Source organism: Lagopus muta, chromosome 7 (assembly GCF_023343835.1).
Source record: "Lagopus muta isolate bLagMut1 chromosome 7, bLagMut1 primary, whole genome shotgun sequence".
NCBI lineage: Eukaryota > Metazoa > Chordata > Aves > Galliformes > Phasianidae > Lagopus > Lagopus muta.
The window spans coordinates 6,532,897-6,554,493 of record NC_064439.1 but is presented as its reverse complement, the minus strand read 5'-3'; the positions used below and the strand labels follow the sequence as shown (position 1 = coordinate 6,554,493).

General features: G+C 44.4%; 1 protein-coding gene across 14 annotated transcripts in view; it reads left to right on the top strand.

Moving 5' to 3' along the window:
- PRKAG2 (protein kinase AMP-activated non-catalytic subunit gamma 2) overlaps positions 1 to 21,597 on the top strand; it is a 184,929-nt gene that overhangs the window by 139,181 nt on the left and 24,151 nt on the right. For 9 of the 14 annotated variants that reach the window (XM_048951501.1, XM_048951504.1, XM_048951503.1 and 6 more), the window contains 2 exons: positions 7,289 to 7,370; positions 18,757 to 18,831. In XM_048951501.1, coding sequence (XP_048807458.1) covers positions 7,289 to 7,370; positions 18,757 to 18,831 — 157 coding nt within the window. Of the gene's footprint in view, positions 1 to 6,908; positions 7,028 to 7,116; positions 7,371 to 18,756; positions 18,832 to 21,597 lie in introns of those variants that run through there. The other 5 variants (XM_048951505.1, XM_048951515.1, XM_048951510.1 and 2 more) reach the window with 3 other exon arrangements.

Here is a 21,597-nt window from a genome sequence, read left to right as displayed (position 1 = left end):
CCAAAACAGTACATTTGTCACAACCAGATATTTCTACTTTAATCATGCTTATTACCTGATTACTACTGCAATAATTTCTCGTTTCCCTCAACTAGTGAGGTAAGAGAGAGGTCCTATTTCAAAGAGAAGTATTTCTTTTCAAGCATGTATGATAGCAAACATTTGAGACAAAATACTTCAGAATACTTCAAGCTGCTAAGTGGCATCTTTGTGTTTGCAGAAATAGCACTATTTGGGACATCAGTATTCTAACCAAGCTCTAGTCAGCCCCTCCCAAGCACGGGACGTTCTTTGCTTTTCATTCTGTGTTAAAAGGGGCAGAATGTTAATTGTCGTGCTGTTTGATCACTAACACCTCACGCTAGTAACACCGAGTCAGTCTCCATCTATATTCTACAGAAATGAGCTAAGGAATTAATGGTGCCTGCAAAGCCTTAGTTGGAGAAGGCTTCTTTGATATCCCAGACTCAAGACTCTATCAGAGCTGCAGAGTGAGACAGAAATACCCCCAGAGATCAGAGGTTGAGCAAAGAGGGGCCGCCTCTTCTCCACTTGTATTTCTTGTTGAGAGGTTAACTGGCAATCTGGATTTTCACTTTGCTTGTTTACTTCCTTTGAAGTTTATGCTTTCAGAATCACTTAACTCTTGTGCCACTGGAACACAATTTTTCTTCTCAAACAAAGCAACAGTGTTGTAGGGCAGTGTTCTCACATGGGACAGGTTCTTCGTTTCTGGTGTTAGATCAAAAGAGGTTTCGTAAACCCGTCCTGTTTCTCAACCCGGTCGGTGACAGAACTCACTGGGATCATCCCATACAGAAATATTTAGGTAGGGCTTTCCACCAGAAATGCAAAATCACTCTCCACGTTCAGTTTGTATGCCTTTGGGGTAATAGGATTTCAACACTCCGTGCTGTGATTGCAGTGAAGATTTGCTATAAATGCACAGGGTTTATTTCAACATCTTTCCTGGTGCTGAATGTGCTTCTGTGCTCCTTTCTTTTTTTAAGACTAAATTTCATTGTTGCTCCAATTATGTTATCCGTTCAACCCGCTAAAGATCCCCAACAGGGACTGCTGATCAGTAATAATTAACTCTGTGAAGTAATTAATGTTATAGCTTCTGGTACGTGTGAGGATACAGATTCAGTTCAAAGGCTAGGAATTACCTATGAAATGTAAAAGCAATACATAGTTAATCTGTATTCCATGCCAACAGACTCCTCGTTAGGACTACTGATTGATTCCTATTCTGATGGCATTGGGATGAAGGAAAAAACCTTTCTGGCTTGAGTGGCAAAGTCTGTTAGGGCTATTGTAAAAAGAAGCCACTAGAGTCATCTTTAATGTCACTATACAATAACAGAAAGACATAGAGAACAGACACAACTTGCCCCATACTTTCAAACGTGCTGCAGGATTGCTGTATCTCAATTCATTTAGGGCCCTGTAGATTAGGGACAGAGTACTGAGCTGCCACAAGTCAGGATTCAATTGGGGAGGATAAAAGTCAGAATGCTGAGTGCATTTTTAGTGCCAGGCATTGTAGGTATTTTATTACTGTGATCTAAACATGTTGTAATTTCTGCATTGTCACTATCTTCATTTATACATACTACACTGGAATGACTACAGCATCTAATATCTCAAAAGCCTTCTGAGACCAGAGCAAATCTTATTGCATTTCTTCCAGGTGCAGGAAGAAAAAAGTTGAATCCAGCATTTTGTATGAGACATCCCCCTCCCTACTAGTTTGTTTGGTGCTGGAACACAGATTCCTTAGAATAAATGGTAGAAACTACACTACCTGCACAGCTGCCCTGTTTACTCCAAGGTCTTTGAGGTAAGGAGGACTCTACATCAGAACCAGGACCAGAACTCTACACTGGGACTGACTCTGTTCTCTCATCACACCATGGGCACTCAGACATCCTACAGTCATGCTTTCCACCATGCAGTTAGCAGATCCAGGATGGGATTCGAACCTCAGCCCCCATGATCCCAGCCTTTCCAGTATTGTAGACCACTGGTATGTTATCACACTTGAGCAGAAAACAAGTGGGAACTTAACTTACAGCAAGCAGCAGATGAAACCCTTTTTTTTTCTGATATTTTTTTGTCTCTTTCCACTTCATAAACCAGACTAAATTAAACCAAAAATAAGCAGTAAGTTTTTAAAATTAACTTTGCACAGACTGCTACAGAATAAGCATATCTATGACATACATTCAGAAAAAAATTCTAAATTGCTCATTGACAGCTCATCAGGAGAAGAGATGTTTGACTACTTGAGCTGGATACAACTGTAATTGTAAGCAGCACTAGGAACGGTGGGAAAATTACCATTTGTAGTTTACTCTTGCATTCAAAATGGGTTTGTCTTGATTTGCATTTAGATGGGAATTCCTTCTTGTTGCTCTTCAATCCATTAGGTTTTATAAGGTAAGTCATTTTTTTTTCCTTTTGAAGTACTTCGAAGGGCATTCTGTTTTACTGCTGAACCATGAGCTGAACAGGTGGCACCCAGGCATAGATCAGACTCAGCAGTGCTGCTGCCTTCAGTGATCAGAACAGAATGATGGAGAACGGTCAGGCAGAGCTTGGAGATGGGCAGCCTTGAATTTAACTGAAAACACCTATTTCTTACTGGAGAACAGATATGTTTGTGGCAGTGCTTAAGCCCATTCCCAGCACAATCAAATAATGGTCCTTCACTGTCATATTCAGAAAGTTCTCCCAAAGTCCAAGCAAAGACTTCCTTGCTCAAGGCTCAGTAGAGAATTCCTTATTCCATAACCAGTGGATCCAGATAATAGTTTGTCACTTTCCTTCTTGCAGGAACGTATTACATTTTGGAACCTGTGATTGTTTTTCCCTTTGGTCCTCTTCTTTTGAGGAGGTTTTCAACTCTTTCTTTACACATCATTATTTCTCAACTCCTATGTCACTGTTGTTGCTTTTCTTTGGATTCTCTGCGTTTATTCTTGAGTTCAATGCCCAAAGCTGAATCCAATTCTCTAGCTGATCAACAAATGCGTAGAACAGACTTCTATGCCTTACCCATAAAACTTTAAGAGATAGTGTGATTTTTTCCCCATGAATTTGACATTGCTGTCTGACATGTTTCATTCTTTAGTCATTTTTTTGCATGACTGTTGAAAGCCAGTCCTTTCTCATTTTATTTTTGGTTCTTCTCACTTACGTATAGCTCTGAACTTACCCATACCAACGTGCATCCTGCTTTTCAAAGCATTTCAGGAATTCTCTAGATTATCTAAGTTGTAAGGCTAGCCATAAAGGCACAGCTTCTTTTAGTACTGGATCACGTGAAAATGTGGTTATTCATTATTCCTGCATTGAGTCACCAGTGAAAACATTGAACAATAATAGAGAGAACACAGCCTTCCATGCAATCCTCTGTTAAACGCTCCCAGTTAGATAAAGAAATGTTACTGCCTTCCTTGTGAGTATGGCTCTGACCTTTAGCAGCAGTTTCATCTGGACTCTCTGCTTTGCTTAGGAGAGTGTCATGCGAGATAGTGTCAATAGTCTCATTAACTCACACTGCATCTGCCTACCACAAGGCTTCTAACTCGTTATTAAGGTGAGTGAGATTGACTTGGTGTTGTTCATACATGCTGGCAGTAACCGGTGATCTTCCCTCCCTCTAATAACTTAAAATCAGTGTGTTTTTTTCTCCCATCCATTTTGGAATCGAAGTTCTAGTGACTAGTTTACAGTTTCTTGGCTCCCTCCACCCACCTTCCCTTAGAGGCAGATACTCCAAGCAGAATGAAGCTGACTAACTGGAGATGTAGAGATCTAGTCAGTGCAGCAATTGGAGCCCAACACACAAATCATGTGTACTGAGCTCTTGTCTAAAAGAGGTCGTACGAATGATGGCCTACAAAGGACCGTTTCTCCACTGGTTGCAGTAGCAGCAGCCTAGGGTCACTCATCCACTAGGAAAATCTACTCTGTGTGTGTCCAAGCTCAGGTGAGAGGAAACAGGCTCAACCAGCCACTCTGATCTGATGACTGCCACTGATAGATCCCTATCCCGGTGGATGCATTCCTACCAAGAACTCCAAACCTCTTCTGTCACATCAGCCTTTTTGTAGCTTTTTCCACTGTATTAACCTTGCCTTTCTTTGCCTCCACAAAGATTGCTGGCACTTCTTAATTAAGCTTCTCTACCAGTGTTATGTCACATGTCCTCGCTTTTTGGGCCTACAAAATCTGAAAAAATGCTTTCAGGCAATTTTGACTTTGCATAAATTTTTCTTCTAGATTGATACGAAGTTTATTTTCCTTAGTGATATTTAGCATACAAAGTATGCTATACTCACTGCAATGCAAACAGTTCAAATGGGTTACCTGACAAACTCTGGTACCAAACATTCAAATACTAATGTAGACAAATCCCTAGGATATAGTTAATAGAAACCTCCTGTGGCAGCAGAGCAGCCATAACAAACAGATACTGAAATGTTACAGCATGTAGTATCATCTTGGTGGGAATTACAGCCGCTTTGAAAGACAGACTTTCCCTACCTTCACTTGGTAATCCTTTTGTAAAACAGCAGTAGAGTTTGTAGAGAGAGGTATTACTCAGGATTGCCAAAAACATCTGCTGGTTTGTATACTGCTGTAGCAATTCACAGTCAACAACACCGTTCTCACCGTTGATCTGAGTGAATATTAAAGCAGGCTGTTTCCAGAGGCATGGTCCCACTGCCACTGCTGCCCTTGGCATTTCTTGTGCCAGCGCTGCTGCACGCAGAGCTGGATCAGGAACCCATCTGGATAAAGCCCAGTCTTTTCTCTTGGTCTGTTTGCTTTTCAGCTGCATCAGTTTCCTGTTCTGACTCATTGTGTTGCCTACAAGTACAAAAAGAACTAGAATGCAAAGCAATGAGCAGAATGAACGCCATTAACAGCAGCTTGTTTTAGGATTGGTTCAAATAAATTGTAAAATTGAGGCAGAATAGGGGTGGAATTTCAGCCTTTATTTCTCAATTTACTTTGCAATTAGTTGGGTTTTTTTGAGCAATATGGATGTAACAGCATGAAGTTTACATTGCAAATCCCTGTTCTATATTTAATCACCGCCTTTAAGTTATCTTGAGTTTCTCATAAAACTCATCATCTGGATGTAGTTTCAGCCACTGTAAAGCCCTGATCTTGCATTAAGCTCTGAGGTTCCCAGTGCAGTGGGGCTCACTGTATCACATGAGCTTACCTGGCTTACTATAAACATATCCCTGTTTCACAGCAGTGAAATGCACCGTGCACCTTTCAAGACTCAGTTCACTTCCACCTACAAATAACCTTGGAATTGTATTTCCTCGTGTCTGGTGCTTGGGAGATGATAATGTGGAGGAAATACCTGTCATTTTAAACAAGAAACAAAACCAGAACAGTGATTTCCAAACAGGCATCATCTTATTCCTCTCTTGTGTTCAGCAAAACTCATCAATGTCAAGGCAAATGGCATGGAATATAATTATTTAGAGCCTCTAAAAATAGCTCCCAGAGATCATTAAAAGCTTCCAAAACACTCAAAACGGACTAAAAATGCTATAGATTAATAGGAAGTGCCTTCAGACCTTCTGTGAGCGGTCAGATAGGATACAGATTGAAATTCTGGATGTCTTTTAAAAGCATAAACTACAAGGGCTGCTCTGAAAGTAATGCCTCCTCTTTTATGATATTGGCCTATGATCTCAGAGGTGAACATTGGTGGGATGGCAGTAGAGATTGAACCTTTCTGCCAATATTCCATTTTGTTGCTGTGCGACAGACGGCAGCAGAGCAGCAGCCTGACAGAATGGTGTTTGATACGGGAGTGCCTGCGAAGCGAAGGGATGTCATTGAATTCCTCCATGCAGAAAAAAATGGCAGCCATTGGCATTCGTTGATGGGTATGGAGACCAAGCAGGGGATGTGAGCACAGTGAGGCGCTGGGTGATGTGAATACAAGCCGTGTTCTGGATGGCCATGCAGATTTGTATGAGTGCAGCATGCAGGCTCTTGCTCATCACTGGCAAAAAAAGCATAGCTAATGGTGCTGCCTATGTTTAAAAATAGTGTTTTGCAGCTGAGAATTTGCTCTATCAAACAGTGTTACTGTGCTCTTTGTATCGGTTGTAGTTGCCACGGAAATAAATAGGAGGAATTACTTTCAGAGTGACCTGAGTAGAAGCTAAATGCTTTAGGATTTTATTTCCAAAGGGTCTCTATGGCAAAGAGTGGGATATTGCCACTTTCCCAGCCTGTCCACTGAATATCCTTAGAGAGAAGCAGACCAGGTCGGCACTATCGTTAAAATTCTATCTGACGAAATACCCCCAAACGTTCGGTTCGGTTTTAACGAGTGACCTTCAGCACAACAACCCTCCCCACACCGTCTCTGGCGGACTCCCGCCCCTCGCACACTGACAGCCGGGCTGGGCGCCGCCTCCTTCTCGTAGCTGCGAACAGAGGGCGGCGCGCGGGACGGCGGCTGCCCCCGCTCGGGGAGCGCCCGCCGGGGGAACCCCCTGTCCCCCCCCCCAGTGGCGCGGTGGTGCCGCCCGCCTGCCCGCAGGTGAGCGCGCGGGGCCGTACCACCGCCGCCCCGCGGGGGGAACCGAGGGCTGTCCTCCCCCCCCGCCCGCTCTCGCACCGCCCTCACCCGGCGCAGCCGGCCGCGCGTCCCAGCCGCGGGATGGGCTGCGGGATGCGGCTGGCCAAGAGGAGCGCTCAGATCGGTGTTGCGGCCAAATCTCCCTCTCCTCCTCCTCGCCCTCCCCGCCGCGCTTCGCAGTGGTAGTTCCCTTCCCCTCTCGCCGCTGCCCGGCGGCTCCGACTGCAGCAAAACGGAACGTACCATTCCCCCACGGGAGGGGAAGCGGGACGCGGGGGAGACGCGGCCGAGAGCCGCGGCTGGCAGCGCGGCCCTACGGGCAGCCCCCGCTTCCCCCGCGCGTCCGAACGCCGCTGCTTGCGCGCGGGGCCGCGCCGGCACCTTCGGACGGCTCTGCCGGTGGGAGGCCGGCGGTCGCGGGGTTAATGGGCCGCCGAGGGGAGAAGGGAGGGAGGTGGGGGAAGGAAGGGCGAGTCCCGGTTCCTCCCCCTGGGTGTGTGTGTAAGAGCGGCGCGCAGCGAGCCGGGCGTGTGCGGGAGGCCGAGGGGCAGCCGTGCCCCGCTCGCTCTCGCCGCCGCCGCTCCCCGATGCCGCCGCGGGGCCGCTGAGTCGGCGCCTGGATGCTCATCACGTCCCCTTCTCCTCTCTTCCCTCCCGCAGGCGGCGGCAGCGGCTCCGGCTCCCTCTCAGCTCCCGGCCGCCTCCGAAGGGATGCTGGAGAAACTCGAGCTCGAAGATGAAGGTAAAAAAAAAAAAAAAAAAAAAAAAAAAAAAAAAAAAACCGCGAGCGGCGGACGGCTGGGGTGGTGGTGGAGGAGGGAAGGGGCGAACGCCGCCGAGCGGTCCGCGGGGCCGCAGCCTTTTGTCCCCGGGGCGGCACGCGTGCGGCGGGGCCGGGCCGGGGCGGCGGGGCTGTTCCAGCCCGGAGAGCTCGGTAGCGACAGGCCGGCCGCCTTCACCTGCGGCCCCGGCGCCGCTTTAGGGGGTGCAGCCTCCCCGCCGTGCCCCATCTCCGCGATACCAAATATAGGCGCTGCCAGCCGTGGCCCAGCTCGGTGAAGCCGCGCGCCGGCTCTTCCTGCCGCTCCTGGCTGCGGATCCCGGCCGGAGCGCTGCCCGCCTTCCCCTTCTCATCGCATCCAGCGAAGCGTCGAGTGTCCCCAGCTTTCGTCTTTCGGCGAGCTCGGAGCCCGTCTGAACGCTCAGAGCTGCGAGGCGGCCCGAACTTGATAGGAATGCGTTCTCCTCTAGCTGCTGACTGCCGTTACGGAATGTAGGACGAATATTTAAGGAAAACTTTGAAAATAGTAGGCTGAGTCACGCTGTAGAGGTAAATAGCCGGGCTGCTATGCTAATAAGCCGCCTTGGTGGTTAGCAGCGTTGTGGAGAGGTAACACCTCGATCCTGGACTTCCTGTGCATGGAGGAAGGAAACTCCTGGCAGTTGAATTCTATGAGAGTTTGGGTTTTTTTCCTCCTTTTTCTTCTCTTTAGGAGTCGTTGCAAAGTTGGATCTGTAACGAAATACTGAGTCCTGAGTGTGATTCAGTGTGAGCATTTGTTGCTAACCTGTAGCTCCCTTGTGGCACTGATCGCATACTTGCAGCTGGACTTTCCTTTTGTGCTTAGAAAGAACTCAAGTTACTGATTTTATTTTCCAATGTGTATTTTTAACCTGGTTACCGTAAATAGTGGCTCTTAAAAGCTGCTGACTCACTAACAGTTAAACCATGGTAAGCCCTTCAGATGTCTGCGTGTCTGCAAAACATGTCAGGCAGGAAGAAATAACCAAAAAAAAACAAAGTTTTGAAACACTTTTACCTCTTCAACATAAGCATGTGTTACTGTGAGGGATGGGGTCAGGTGGGTGTCCGTACATCTCTGAGAACAGTGAGGTAACGTGAGGGAGTTTGGTGGCTGCTGCTGACTTGCTTTGGGAATTCAGTTGGCTTCCAAAGGAAGGCTTTGTCTGGGGGCATTTGAGGTGGGGGAGCGAGAGATGTTGGGGATCTGTGAAAAGGCAGTGCCTGATGGCACCCTGTGTCCACTTCAGATGGTGTGGGAACTTGGAAAGGTAGCTGTCAGCTGGCGTCAGTACAGGCCTCATTCTGTGCCTGGAGAGGGAATGGAAGGCAAGATGTATGTGGAACTGAACTGTGCAGGATGGCTCTACACGAGGAGGCCTCAAGAAGAAGAGTCGCAGCGCATTGAGATGCAGGCGGAAATGCAGCGGCTTACTTGCAGTGCGTGTTATGACCTAAATTTTTGCACTAGTTGCTGCAGCTTGTGCTAATATTGGGGGTGGGGGAGTACAGTGGCATCTGATAGTGATAATTTCTTCTTGCTGGATGACAAGTAGTGCTCAGAAGTTGAGAAACAGCTTTGAAATCTTGATAAGATTTAATTAAGTGTATGCAACCACAGTTTGATCTTTTGTCCAACTCCCAGTGAACTTTCTCCAGCAATACCTACATTGAAAGGTGGACTAGAAACATGGAACTTGTTTTGCCTTTGCTTTTGAGTATTTCCTCTTTCCAGTTTGTGTCAGTTGATCATTATCTCGTGTATCAAATTATGCTACAGCTCTCTTGAAACACAGAGGTTAATTAAAAAAAAAAAAAAAAGCTGCAAAGTGAGGCTCAATCTGTTCACTGAATGCCATCCAGTATGCTGGGAATGGATTCCTGCTTGTCATTCCCCTTGGAGGTTACACAAATGAGGATGTGAAAGCACAGAAGGCATTCATTTAATTTGGATTCTAATTAAGAGAGTTACATTGGAAAAAGTGATACAGGGAAGATTTATAGCATAAGTTGTAATGTAAGGAAACGTGGAGTCCAGCGTGATGAGATGGCTTCTAAATAAAGGGGGATTTTTTCTCTCCTCCACATTTCATACCTAATTAATTGGGCAGTGCTACACATGATGCTTTTGTCCCTGAAATCAGTGCTGATCGTTGTCTTTTTCTTTGTGTGTAAAGCATGTTTGGTTAATGTATGTGACAGGACTCCATGGGATCACTGTGACTTACTGGCTGAACACTACCTTGCTTATTATCAGTATTGGCTAAATAATAATACTTCTCTTATGGGATGTAGAAGAGCAAATTCTCATCTCTGAGATGGTGGTTAACAGAGCAGCTGCATTACAGCTGAGATGGGACAGGTGCTGAGGAGAAGGACAAGATAGGCTAGTGAATATTTGACTGACTTGGAACTCCATGAAGGGCTTTTTCCCCAAAATAACTTGTGTAAGAAGCCCAGAGTACCTTTGAACTGGAAAATCTTTCTGTTCAAATATAAAACTTCACTAGTGCATGAGATGCTCTGAACTCATTCTGCTCAGTGTTCCTTGGATGGGGGTGACCTACCTGTGTTTCTCAAGAGGTATTGAAGTTATCTGTGGGAGGCAGTGGAGTTTCTTGTTGTAGCCTGGAATAGGTTAGTGCTGCGAGACCTTTCATGAGTCTGTTACCCATGCTGTGGGTTTGCTTGTTCTGGGCCAGTGCTTAGTTGCTAAAATAAGCAACTCTTGATGTTCAAAGGGAACCTCCTGTTTTGCAGTTCACGTTCATTGCCTCCTGTCCTGGCACCAAGCTTAGCTCCATCTTCTTCAGATCTTCCTTTCAGGCTTTGCTGAGCCTCCTTGTCTCTGGGCTGAGCAGTCCCTGCTCTCTTGGCTCTCCTCAGAGGAGCTCCAGTTCCTCCATCACCTCTGTGGCCCTTCTTCTGACTCTCCAGTATGTCCACGTCTCTTGTATTTGAGGGGCCCAGAACACCTTACTCCAGGTGTATCCTTCTCTCTACTCAGGGTTGGTAAGGACACACCTCCTTGTGCTGCTGCAGTTACTTTGCCTAATGCAGCCCAGGATGATGTTGGCTTTCCTGGTGGCAAGGGCACATGGCTGGCTCGTGTTCTGCTGATGTCTGCCAGAACCTCAGGCCCTTTGCTGTCCAGCAGCTTTCCAGCTGGGTATCTCCCAGCTTGTCCTCATACCTGGGGTTGTTTCTCCCTAGGTGCAACACTTTGCACATCTCCATGTTCTGGTTTTTCTTCTCCAGCAGCTGCTGATAAAGCAGAACTTAGCAGATGCCAGAAAAATGCATGATTAACTCAGTGAGTCTTTGCAAAGACAGAAGTTTATTGTGTGGCCCTGTTGTACGTGTGCTTAATTCCTAGTCTGGAAAAAAGAATTCTGCAAACTGCAGGCAGCAGTCCTAGCTTCAGTGTTGTGGAACTGTGTGCTCATTCTTGAATGCTCTCTCCCTTGCACAAAGTAGCACTTAGTTGTTGAGTAGTTTGTGTTAGAGTGAGAGGAATTGCTCATAGTGATGCCCTGGTGTTCATCTCACTTTCTTCATCTCTTGTGTCATGTGCTTGTTACTGGCTATCTCATGAAGTAAACTTTCACCACTAATTGCATCCCCTCTCAACTAATTGTTGTGTCTGGAGTCATTCCTTCCCCGCTCTGCAGACTTTCTGGGAATTGGTTCCTTGCTGAGCCCTTCCTATCTGCCAGCCTCCCACTGGCAAGCGTGTATCTGAACCAAGGTATGACAGTATGTCACTGTGTGCCAAAAACAGTTGCAAGAAGTTGGTAAGAAAATGCACGAGTGTGCATGCTAGATTTTGTTTGAGAATCAGAATCTAGTTAGCAAATCAGTTTAGGAAATACTAAAGATAAGTACTCCACAGCTTTATGGTATTTAGTATTACTATTTCATATTACTAGCAAAATACCAGAGATGCTGTGTTCTTTTGCAGCTGTGATTTGCTTCTAATAAATGATAATCATGTGGTTGTTAGAGCTGTTGTTGCTGAGAGCTGAGAAATGGTATTTTGCTTGTGAGCTGTGCTATACAATACTGGGGCACGTAATGATAATGTTAGGGGGTGTTGTGCATCGCATCCTTCACAGCCTGTTACACCAATGGGTGGGCATAACAAGAAATTATTATGTAGAGAGTATAATTGGGATTAATGGGCTCTATATGGTCCTAAATGAGAATCATTTTCTACTTCTGCGTTAGAATTCATTTGTGTTATAATATCTAAGGCATAACAGCAAGCGAGGAGGGAGAAAGATTGTGTTATTTGGTGCCTTTTTTCCTCTGGATGTCTGATTTGATGTAATACTGAATACTTGCATCTGTTCCTACTGAATTTACTCAGCTTTTTTTTTTTTTTTTGTCACTTTGCAGCAAAGAATTGGAGAGGATTTTGAGCTTTCCTGTGACAAATCTGTCAAGAGGGGTTACAGAATGAACTTTTGAATATTCCAGAGAAGTTAGCTTCAGTAGTTCATGCAGGAAGTTACGATCAAGTGCTGTTCTGTGCTAGGCAACCTCGTGTCCTTTGTCTGCCACTTTGCTGTGTAGTGACAGCATAGAAGTATTCCCAAAGAAATATTCATCTTCAGAGTTCAAGGATGGAAATTCTACTTTTTTTTACCTATAATTTTATGCATGAAGCCTCACTTGGAAAAGCATAAAATAAACTTTTGGGAGTTTTGTCATCTTAGACAAGGATCTTTCACCTTGTGCAAGTACTGTATGTGGCTCTTTCTATCAGCCCAGTGCTCGCCAGCTCATCTAGACAGAATTCTTTCTGCTCCTATAAAAGATGCAGCTCTGATTGTACTGGTTAGTTTCACAGTGAGGAAAGCCCCACTTAGAGGTGAGTAGGAAATAACCAATTCATAGCAGCATGTGAAGTCGTAACCAGTCTTTGTCAGGAAACAAACATGTCAAGTGCTATTACCTTCGCAAAAGATGTTTGAGTACAGCAGAAGATGCAGCCTTGTTATACAGAAGATGCTTTTAAAACCTCTGCTTCTGGCCTTGAGAGTAGAGGAGAAAAAGCTTGCATAAAAATTGAGCTTGCCAAAACACTTATTTTTTTCCCCTAATCCATTCCTGGAAACAGTGGAACTGTTCTGTCTGGGACTTCCTAGAAACAGTGGTAGAAAAAAGGCCTATCGTGGCAGCAGTGAGTCCTTATAATTATTTAGCCAAGATGCAAGCAGCTGAGAACAGAACTTTATAGGAAGTGTTGGAGCTTATTTGTCTTGGTATTATTGCACCTGCACGATGTGCAGGGATCTTCCTAGTGAATACCACAATTAGCTGCCAGCAGGTTGGTAAACTGCTGCTATGTGTAAGGTCCAAGACTTTGAACAGCATAATCTCCACTTCCTTCCAGGTGTCCTGAGAACACCCTAGCATGTTGATTTGCAGATGCTGAGTTGGCAATTGGCTACTTCAGTAAGCAATGGTAGAAATAGCAGATATGACATATCAGTGTTGCCTTAGAGATGACTACAAGATGGTGTCTCTTGCTTGCTTGCTTGGGCATGCAGCAGTGTGGTGGCGCAGGGTGACTGTTGCCTTTTCCTTCATAAACATCTCAGGAGGTGGTCTGAAATACCTGAATCTGTGAAGGGCTGACAGTATAGGTGAAATCATGTTGTTGTGTTGATAGTCCAGTAACCTCAGCTGCTAAATTTGATTTTCGTGGTCAAGTCAGTGCTCTTGGAAAACTTAGTGCCTTTGGGCAAAGCTGGGTATTGAATGAATGGGACTTGATTTAAACTGAAATAATGCCAGTGTGGTAGGAGGGACAGTGGAATATCTGCATGAATTGGCTCAGTGTAATTATGCTGAATAATCCTTCTGCTTCCGAATCACCTGCAGCAGGTATGACTGCCTATTTAAGATAGGATTGTCTATAAAGCACACTGTGTTTTGGGTACCTTGAGGCTGGATGTTCACCAGTATGTGTTTGTTTGTGGGGCTTGACTTTAAGTGAGGTTGCTCAAAGCAGCAGAAGTTGTGTTAGGACCTTGCTGCAAGCTATTTACATCTACTGCACTGATCTGAATGCTTCCAGAACTTAGCAGGGTGTTGGGAAGTAGGAAAGTCCAAAATATGCACTATTTCCAGAGGAAATACAGCACTTGAGGTACTGTTTTTCTTAGCAGCTCTTGCTCCTTCAAACAAAGCATGCCTGTCTGCACTGAGGCTGTTGGGCTATAGATGCATGCAGTGTTGGGCTTTAGTGGGGCCCTGCTTGAAGTATGAAGACTAACAAAGGACAGGCAGGGAGGTTAGGAGTAGATCTGCCTGTGGAGGAGTTACACCAGTGTCTGATATTAACGTATCGTCCAGTCAGTGGAGTACAAACAGAACTATGTTAGGGCAGAGCTGAATTTGGCATTTGGCATCTAGTCTAGTTTGGCATCAAGACAGAGCTTTAGGAAGCCTAAATAACTCCATCCTTTTAGGAGTCGCTCACGTCTGACGTGTTTCTGACTGTGGTGTGGTTATCCTCATGGTAGTTCTGACTGCTGTTCAGATCAGCCTGACTTGTTTTTTAGATGCTGAACTTCACGTGGATTTTGCTGTTTAACGTACAGCAATTTGGTGAAGAATTCTACTGGGAGTCAGAATTCACAGAAGTTTAGCTGTAGCAGAGATTAGATGGCAATCCTCAATTTTGCCTTAAGGCAGCTTTCCGACACTTATTACAGTTTTTTTCAGAGGAGTGTTTGCTTTTATTTGTTTTTGGACAAGATTACTGTGCTTTTCTCTGTGATTTAGTTCAGATATTGAGTATTTTTAATGATAATAAACAAGCAATTGAACAAAGAGCTTTGCAATGTATGGCCGTCACTTGAGCTCAGAGAAAGATCAGCTTTGGGTCTCTGCAGTAATATGTGATGAAGAGAACAATCAGTACAATGTCTGAATCAGGTTCCAGAAAGCTTCCTTGAGTGTGCCATATTGATGTGTGTTGGATCTTCAGTTCTCTGCATAGCTCCAGTCTGTACGTGCTGTTAGGTGAGTCTCTGAAGTGATGTGCTGAAGCCAGAAGACTTCATAAACTATTGAAGTGTGCATGCAGATTGTTAAATCAGAAGATACAGCAATAATAGCTATTTAGAAAAGGTAGAAAAGAATTCAGAAAAGGTTGTTGTGTATAGGGAGGGAATGAGAAGACATGTGTAAGGGGAAACTACAGAGAAATGAGAATCTTAGTGCTGAATGACTCAAAGCTTCAAGCTAGGGTCTTGCCAGTAGTGGGTCTTGTCAGTCATCATTCTAGATTTGGGACCAGCAGTCAAAAAGCTAAGGTGGGAAATACCTGAAGTGCTTCCTTTCAACACATTCTATTAGACCTGACAAAGCTGTTTCTATAGCAGATATGGCCTGAAGTCCTTAGGCTTTGCACATGGAAGTTTTTTTTCTTCCTTTAAAGCATTTTATGCTTTCAGTTTACATGGTTAGTCTTTTGTGAAAGGTCTCCTGCAGATTAGATCGTAGCTGTACTCAGTAAGAATATATAGTTGTCTCTTGTGAGGGTGATGGATGCATTTTGAAGATGTTTGTCTTGTGGACAATGCTTTGGTTAAGTTGTGACCTTTAACTCTTAACAGTAAATAGGTGTCTCTGTCCTAGAGTGCCTGCAGACTGTGTGTAGTAGGATTAGTGCTTGCTTTAAAGAAACTGCCATGAAGTTAAGGTTGTTTTTTTGTTGTTTTTTTGTTGTTTTTAACCAGTCTTCCTGTATAGATAGCATTTCTCAGGATACAGGCTGCTTTATTCCTTCATCTATCATCTATCCATGCCTTGAACCTGGCTTGAATTCTGCTCTCCAGCGTTATGTTTCCTGATGTCAACATTCAGAGGCTTAATACCATCTTTGGTTTCTTGGGTTGTAGCTGGCATCTCTCAATCACAAGGAGCGCGTTTGCATTCCAAACTGGCAATGCTTAAAATTAGATCCTTGTTTGGGATGCTCAGGGAAAAACCATACTACCTGTTGTCAAGGAAAGAAATGAATTATGAGGCTGTAGGCTGATGTTGCTGCCTCTGTTCACAGAAGCGCAGTGATTTGGCTGTAATTGAGGTACAAACCTGACCTTGGCCTTAGTGATACTGGGCTATTCCAGAGATGCACAGTTAAACTTCAGGTGGCTCACAAACAATGCAGCTTTTGCTTGTAAACGAGTAAGTTTCTCTGCCTGCCTGGACAAGAAGCTTCAGAGCTGCTATGATTAGCGCCGGAATGTGAAGTTTCTTAAGCTGCTTGTTGCTTTCTGTCTGCCTCAGCTCTCACATTATTTGCTTATGCAGCCTGCCAGCAGAGAGCAGCGGGATAAAGGAAGTGTTGACTGCTTGCTTGGACATCCTTCACTCCAAAGCTCAGAAACAGAACTCAGTGCAGGGTTTTGAAGTGAGTGATAACAGCAAGGTAGGCTGAAATCAAGCTCTGTATCTTGCATTTTTTTCAGGCAGTTATTTGCATGACTTTTCTCTTAAATATCTTAGCTCTTATTAGGTTTGAAGAAGCAGAGATACTTAAGCCTCAGAACCAGAAAAGCGAAGCTGTCTCAGGGACTGATAACCCTTCTGTTCTGCACTAAGGCAGCTGCTGATATTTGTCTCATTCTATGTTTAGGATCTTAGGAAGAGGGGACTATACAAAATCCCAGGGTTGCTTTGTTCTGTTTAACCAGCTTCTGGAGTTAATGGTTCTGTGACAGCTGCAGTGAGTTTTTGTTTGTTTTTGTTTGGTTTGTTCTGGTTAAGCACACGGTGCCTTTTCCCTACTTACAGTTCATGTATGAAATGAATAGCAGTAGGACAGTTCTTTCTGAGAGGATCTGTTATTTGGTCACTTACCTGAATCGTGCTCATCTGACCAAGCACTTTTTTTTTTTTGAGTTCTGGTATTCTTTGAAAGATACCATTAACTCTAAGCCATTTGTGAATTCATTTTGAAGATGAACTTCAAATTCTGGTCATCATTTCTAAATCTTCTTGCAAACTCCTGGAAGCATCTCCTAGTTCTGTTTCTGAGATTGCTAATTAGAACCTCGAATTAAAGGAAACCTTGATCCTCTGAGTCTTTTTGCAATGTTTTCCCTGTGAAGCATCAAACTACTGCTAAAAGCCCTTTGTTACTAACTTAGAGACTAAAGCAGTATAGCAACTAGCTCTGTAGTTAGGGTTTCTCCTGTCTACATATGTGATAACTTTGTCTCTGCATTGAGCAGCCCCTTGTGACAAGGGGAGACAGCATCTGAATTACCTTAGTGATCTGGAGTGATGCAGGAGTTGCACAAACTAGAGTTGGGAATGGCTTTAAACTGAGACAGGGGAGGTTTAGGTGAGATACTAGGAGGAAGTTTTTCACACACAGGGTGGTGATGCACTGGCACAGGTTGCCCAAGGAGGCTGTGGATGCGCCATCCCTGCAGGCATTCAAGGCCAGGCTGGATGTGGCTCTGGGCAGCCTGGTCTGCTGGTTGGTGACCTGCACACAGCAGGGGGTTGGAACTGGATGAGCACTGTGGTCCTTTTCAACCCAGGCCATTCTGGAATTTAAAAGGCAGGCTGATGTGCCAAAAGGAGTAGATGCAGGAAATCCTAATTCTTTTTCAAGTGCCTTAAGAGAATTCTTCATCTTAAGATGTGGAAAACTTGCTATTCTACATGCAGTTCTTAACCTGTCCATGTACCTATTCTTTTCCTCTTGTTTCATGTATTTCCAGAACCTCCATTTGTGGGATGACCTATGCTAAGAGGGCACAATTTAGGCTTTCTAATAGTGCCTGTGCGTGCTCCTGCTTTCTCAAATCCTCCTCTTGTCAGAAGTTCTGTATTCTCATTGCAATAAAGAATTCATCTTGAATCACTGAAACTGCTGATACTGATCTGTAGATGCACTTCCTATCACGTTGTATCTGGGTGTCTTACATCTGTGAACTTAATGTGATCTTTCCTTAGCTGCCAGCTCATGCATTCTTTTACACTGGGATGGGAAGCATCCAATCTGCAGCTTGTGTGTCGTGTAGCCTGTGGCTGCATGAATAATGCTGCTCTGGAAGTTTGCTGTGTGGTCTGCCAGGGTATCTTCAGTTTCTCTGCAGCTTTCAAAAAGAGAACACTTCTTGTTTCTTTCTTTGCATCCTCTTCTTCTGTTTCTTTGTGTATGAAATCCTTTTGGCTTGTCATGGAACAATCCATTGCTTTCTGCATATCAGACTAAATCACTTCTACAGTCACAGCTAGTCCTTTGCTAGCTTTTCTTGGTCTGTTAGCAGCAAAGCAGTTCCAAGCCTGTTCTAAAAACGTAGTGATTTATCTCCTGCCACTTACAATAGGCATCTTTGTAATCATCTCTTTCCACCTTTTCCATTCTTTGTTACCACTAGGTTTTAACACCCACGTCCTCAGTCAGATGATCTTTTGGCAGTGTTTGGTTGTTGTGGGTTTTGTTTTGGTTTTATTCTGAGAACAGCTTCTTCATGAACGAACATAAATCAAATGATGCAGTCCAACACCACTTCTTGTTCTGTGCTCCTCGTTCTTATGTGAAGTCAGTATTCTTTTCCTGCTGAGTCTGACATTGATTCTGCTTCTGGTGTCTTGTTTCTTGTCTGCTCTTTTGGGGCTCCTGGCTCTGGAGCAGTCAGCTCAGCAGACTGAAGCCATGCCCTCTTACTGCTTTGTTCTGTTACAAAATTCATTTGTTGTGCACAAACCAGTTGCTGTTTTCACTGTGAGACATATTGTTCTTATACAGATTACTGTAAACTTCTGTTAACCAAGTATCTAATTACCTTAGCTGGTTAAGGAATGGGAGGATGACTTTGTTAACACCTTTTAGTAAAGCTTTTCAGCTTAATTGTATCGATAAACTTCACCTAATGGTGAAGAGCAGGGCTGCTCCAGGGAGTGCTCCTCCAGCTGTAGAGATGTGATTGAAAGATGAAAGGAAACAGTTTGCATGGGACACAATGCCCTCCTTTCAGATGCTCCCTGAAGCCACATGTTAAACTTGGTGTGACTGGATACCAATGCAAAAATAAAGAGCATAATATATCTATAACGTAGGTTTTGTTTTAAGATGTTATGTTGTATTGTTGAAGCTGGAAGACACGTGTGGCCTAGGATCTCATTGTTGGGCAAATCAGACGTGATGGACCACAGGAAGAGGCACCCTATGGTTTGCAGTAAACACCTCTGACAAACTTCCTGTAGGTTTCTATGTGACAGCATTTGGAGGCTTTTCAGTATGTGCTGACCATATGTGTTACTGCACGTTCCTGTTCTCCATCTGCAGGCACTTCTTCTCCAAGGCATTCCAAAGAGAAGAATTCTGAGGGGGAAGCTGCAGGAGGAAAGTGTGGTGATAAAGGTGTGAGTAGAGTTGAAGGTATCTGTATGGAAGACCTGAAGAATGGCTTTAGGAATGCTGTGGAAGTTTCCCTTTCATATATGGGTATTCAGGTGCTAGCTCTATGTTCTCCCTCTAAATAGAGGGTTAAACTTAGCACCGGGTTCCACTGCAATCTCTGAGTCAGTGTTGCTCAATAGTTTATCCATGTTTTTCTAAATAACACCCTTTACCAAACAAACAAACACGTCTGATGTTGTAGTGGAGTGGGAGAGAAGAAGGGAATAAAAATTACTTGCTCTTAAGTACCTGTGGTTGGGGAGTATGTTTGGGAAAAATACATGGATGGATCATTTATGCTTTAAAGGGTCTTTACCTGTAAGAATAGCTGAAACGATGATACGGAGATACTTGAACTTAAAAGAAGCTTTATGGCAGCGCTCAATCAGTTGACCTCAGGTGCTTTAATTTTCCAAAAGTCTGTCTCCTTTCAGGTGGCTTCTACTTCTGCTCTGCTTATCAGGAGTTGTAGAAGGGAGGGTTGGGAATTTGGGCTTTTCTGCCTTTGCCTGTGACTCCTGGGGAAGGAGTGCACATGGACAGTGTCCACCTGAAGATTTATGAGAAAGTTATCTTGCAAGAAATAGGCTTTCATGTGGAAGCACCAAGATGGAAATGTGTGATCAATCATAGTGCACGCTTTTCCCAATCCCTGCTCTAGTTTGAGATGGCTCCTGCTGGGAATCTGCTGTCTGTGAGCAAGGAACGTTCAGATAATGAACTGTAGGAAGCTGCTGTTCGGCTGGAGGCAGCATCCTGACTGGTGCTATAAGCATAAGCTGAGTTCCAACAGATGTATTTCCCCAAGGCTTCTCTCCAAGTGCCTTTGCTGTGCCAGGGTAACTGTAATTGTCTGGTGCCATTCCATCTTCACACTTAATGCAGGAGTTGTTACAGAATCAGCATGAGAGGCATACGTCAGCCATCTGACCAAAGAAGAAGGAGGAAAATTGAAAGGGACGGCAAAGACAGTCTGTGCTTGGCACTGCTACAGTTTAGTTCAGCTTCCAAGGAGAAGCACTTAAGATCTTGTTCTCAAAATTACTGTAGCACGTAGTCCTTCTGTGGTGTGGTGCAACTTGGGGCATCCATTACTGTAACGGCGCTTCTGCTAACGAGGCTCCTTATGCAAATCTAATTCTGGATACCTCAGTCACATCAGGCAGGAGCAGAGATTCTGTATGGCCTCTTGCACATGTAGTATGCATCACTGTGCTTAGCACTGATTTGTGGTGAAAGGGAAGAATAGCCAGCATATGCACATAGCGCTGCTTGTTGGGCAGATGGTCTTCCATGCAGAGAAGATGTGATGTTTTAAGTCTAAGTAGGAAAGCATTTGTTCTCGTCTGTCTGAAGGGAGTACTGCTTTGCAGATATAGGGTAAGGCTGCAGTAGCTTAACAGCTGCAAAGAATGAGCATTTAACAAAAAGCAAATTAAGCCAGACCTAGAAGATAAACAGGTAATAGATTAGAAATATCTTAATGGAGATTAGGGTATCTGTATTTGATTATTTGCATTTGCAGCGTGATGGTGGTTGTATATAAACAAACTGTAAGTCTGTCCTCTTGAAGGTTAGAGGAACTGTAAGAAGGCTGTGCCTGGGCTGCCTGTGCTGTACAGGAGGGATGGGTGTGGAAGTGAGCTCACAAGGTGTACCAGATCTTCAGCTTGAGACCTTCTCTCCTTTGAGCAGCTGCACAGGCTGATAGCTCACATCCAGTGTGTGTAAAAAGAATTGACCTAAGGCAGCTGTAAGTAATCTCAGCTAGCTGAAGTGTTTGGAAGGTCTTGGAATATATTTTCCAGTAGACACTTGATGGACCAATTTAGAACATATGAGGTGGATCTGTGCTACTTATGTTCTGTGTGTTGGTAGCTAACACAGCAGGGCATTATACTCTACTGTAGTATAAGGGTCTTCTGTAGAAGTAAACCTCAGTTCTAGCTGGACAATTGGATCCTTGTTGAGATTCTGGTTCCCTAGCTATTTCTGAGTCTTAAACACAACACTCACACATAGCTGCTGTGTGTGTCTCAAGACTTCTGACTAACCATCCCTCCTCAGTGAGGGAACTGATTTCTTTGTGGTGCCTGAAGTGATTTGCCTAATTCAGATGTCTGAACTGGAAGACAAAACAGGGGAAGGCAGGGTGTGTGGCACTGGGCAGGTGCTGCTAAGTGGGTGATGGTGATGTGAGGTCTGGTTGACAGCATGTATTTGGAGAGTAGGAGTGTGTGCTATATGAGAGGAGTTTTTATAGGCAGATCCTTACCATGCTGCTCCATGCAGAGTTCTTAATGTTGCTGCCATTAGCAGCCTCAACTGTTTGAGCCTGGCAGCGTGTCACTACAAATCTAAGTGCAATTACTGCACTTGCTATAGGAATATATTACATTTGCATAACTGTTGGTTTAATTGAATTGAGCAAAAATGTGCTCTGCTTAAGATTTTCTTCAACTAAAAAGAGCTGATCGCTTTGCAGTTCATCAATTTTCTGATGTCCTCCTATGCTTGTTACTACCTGCACTGTGCTTATTTGCCTAGAAAGTAACGTTGTGAAGACAACAGGATCTGTAGGAAGTCGAGCTTCAGAATGAGAACAGAATTTCCCTGGGCACCTGTGCCTATGGCCATTTCTGGGTACGCAGTGAAAGTTGTGGAGAGCCTCTGTTTCAGTCAGCATGAGAAGGACTTGGTCTGCAGTGGGTTTCACAACTGCTGGAG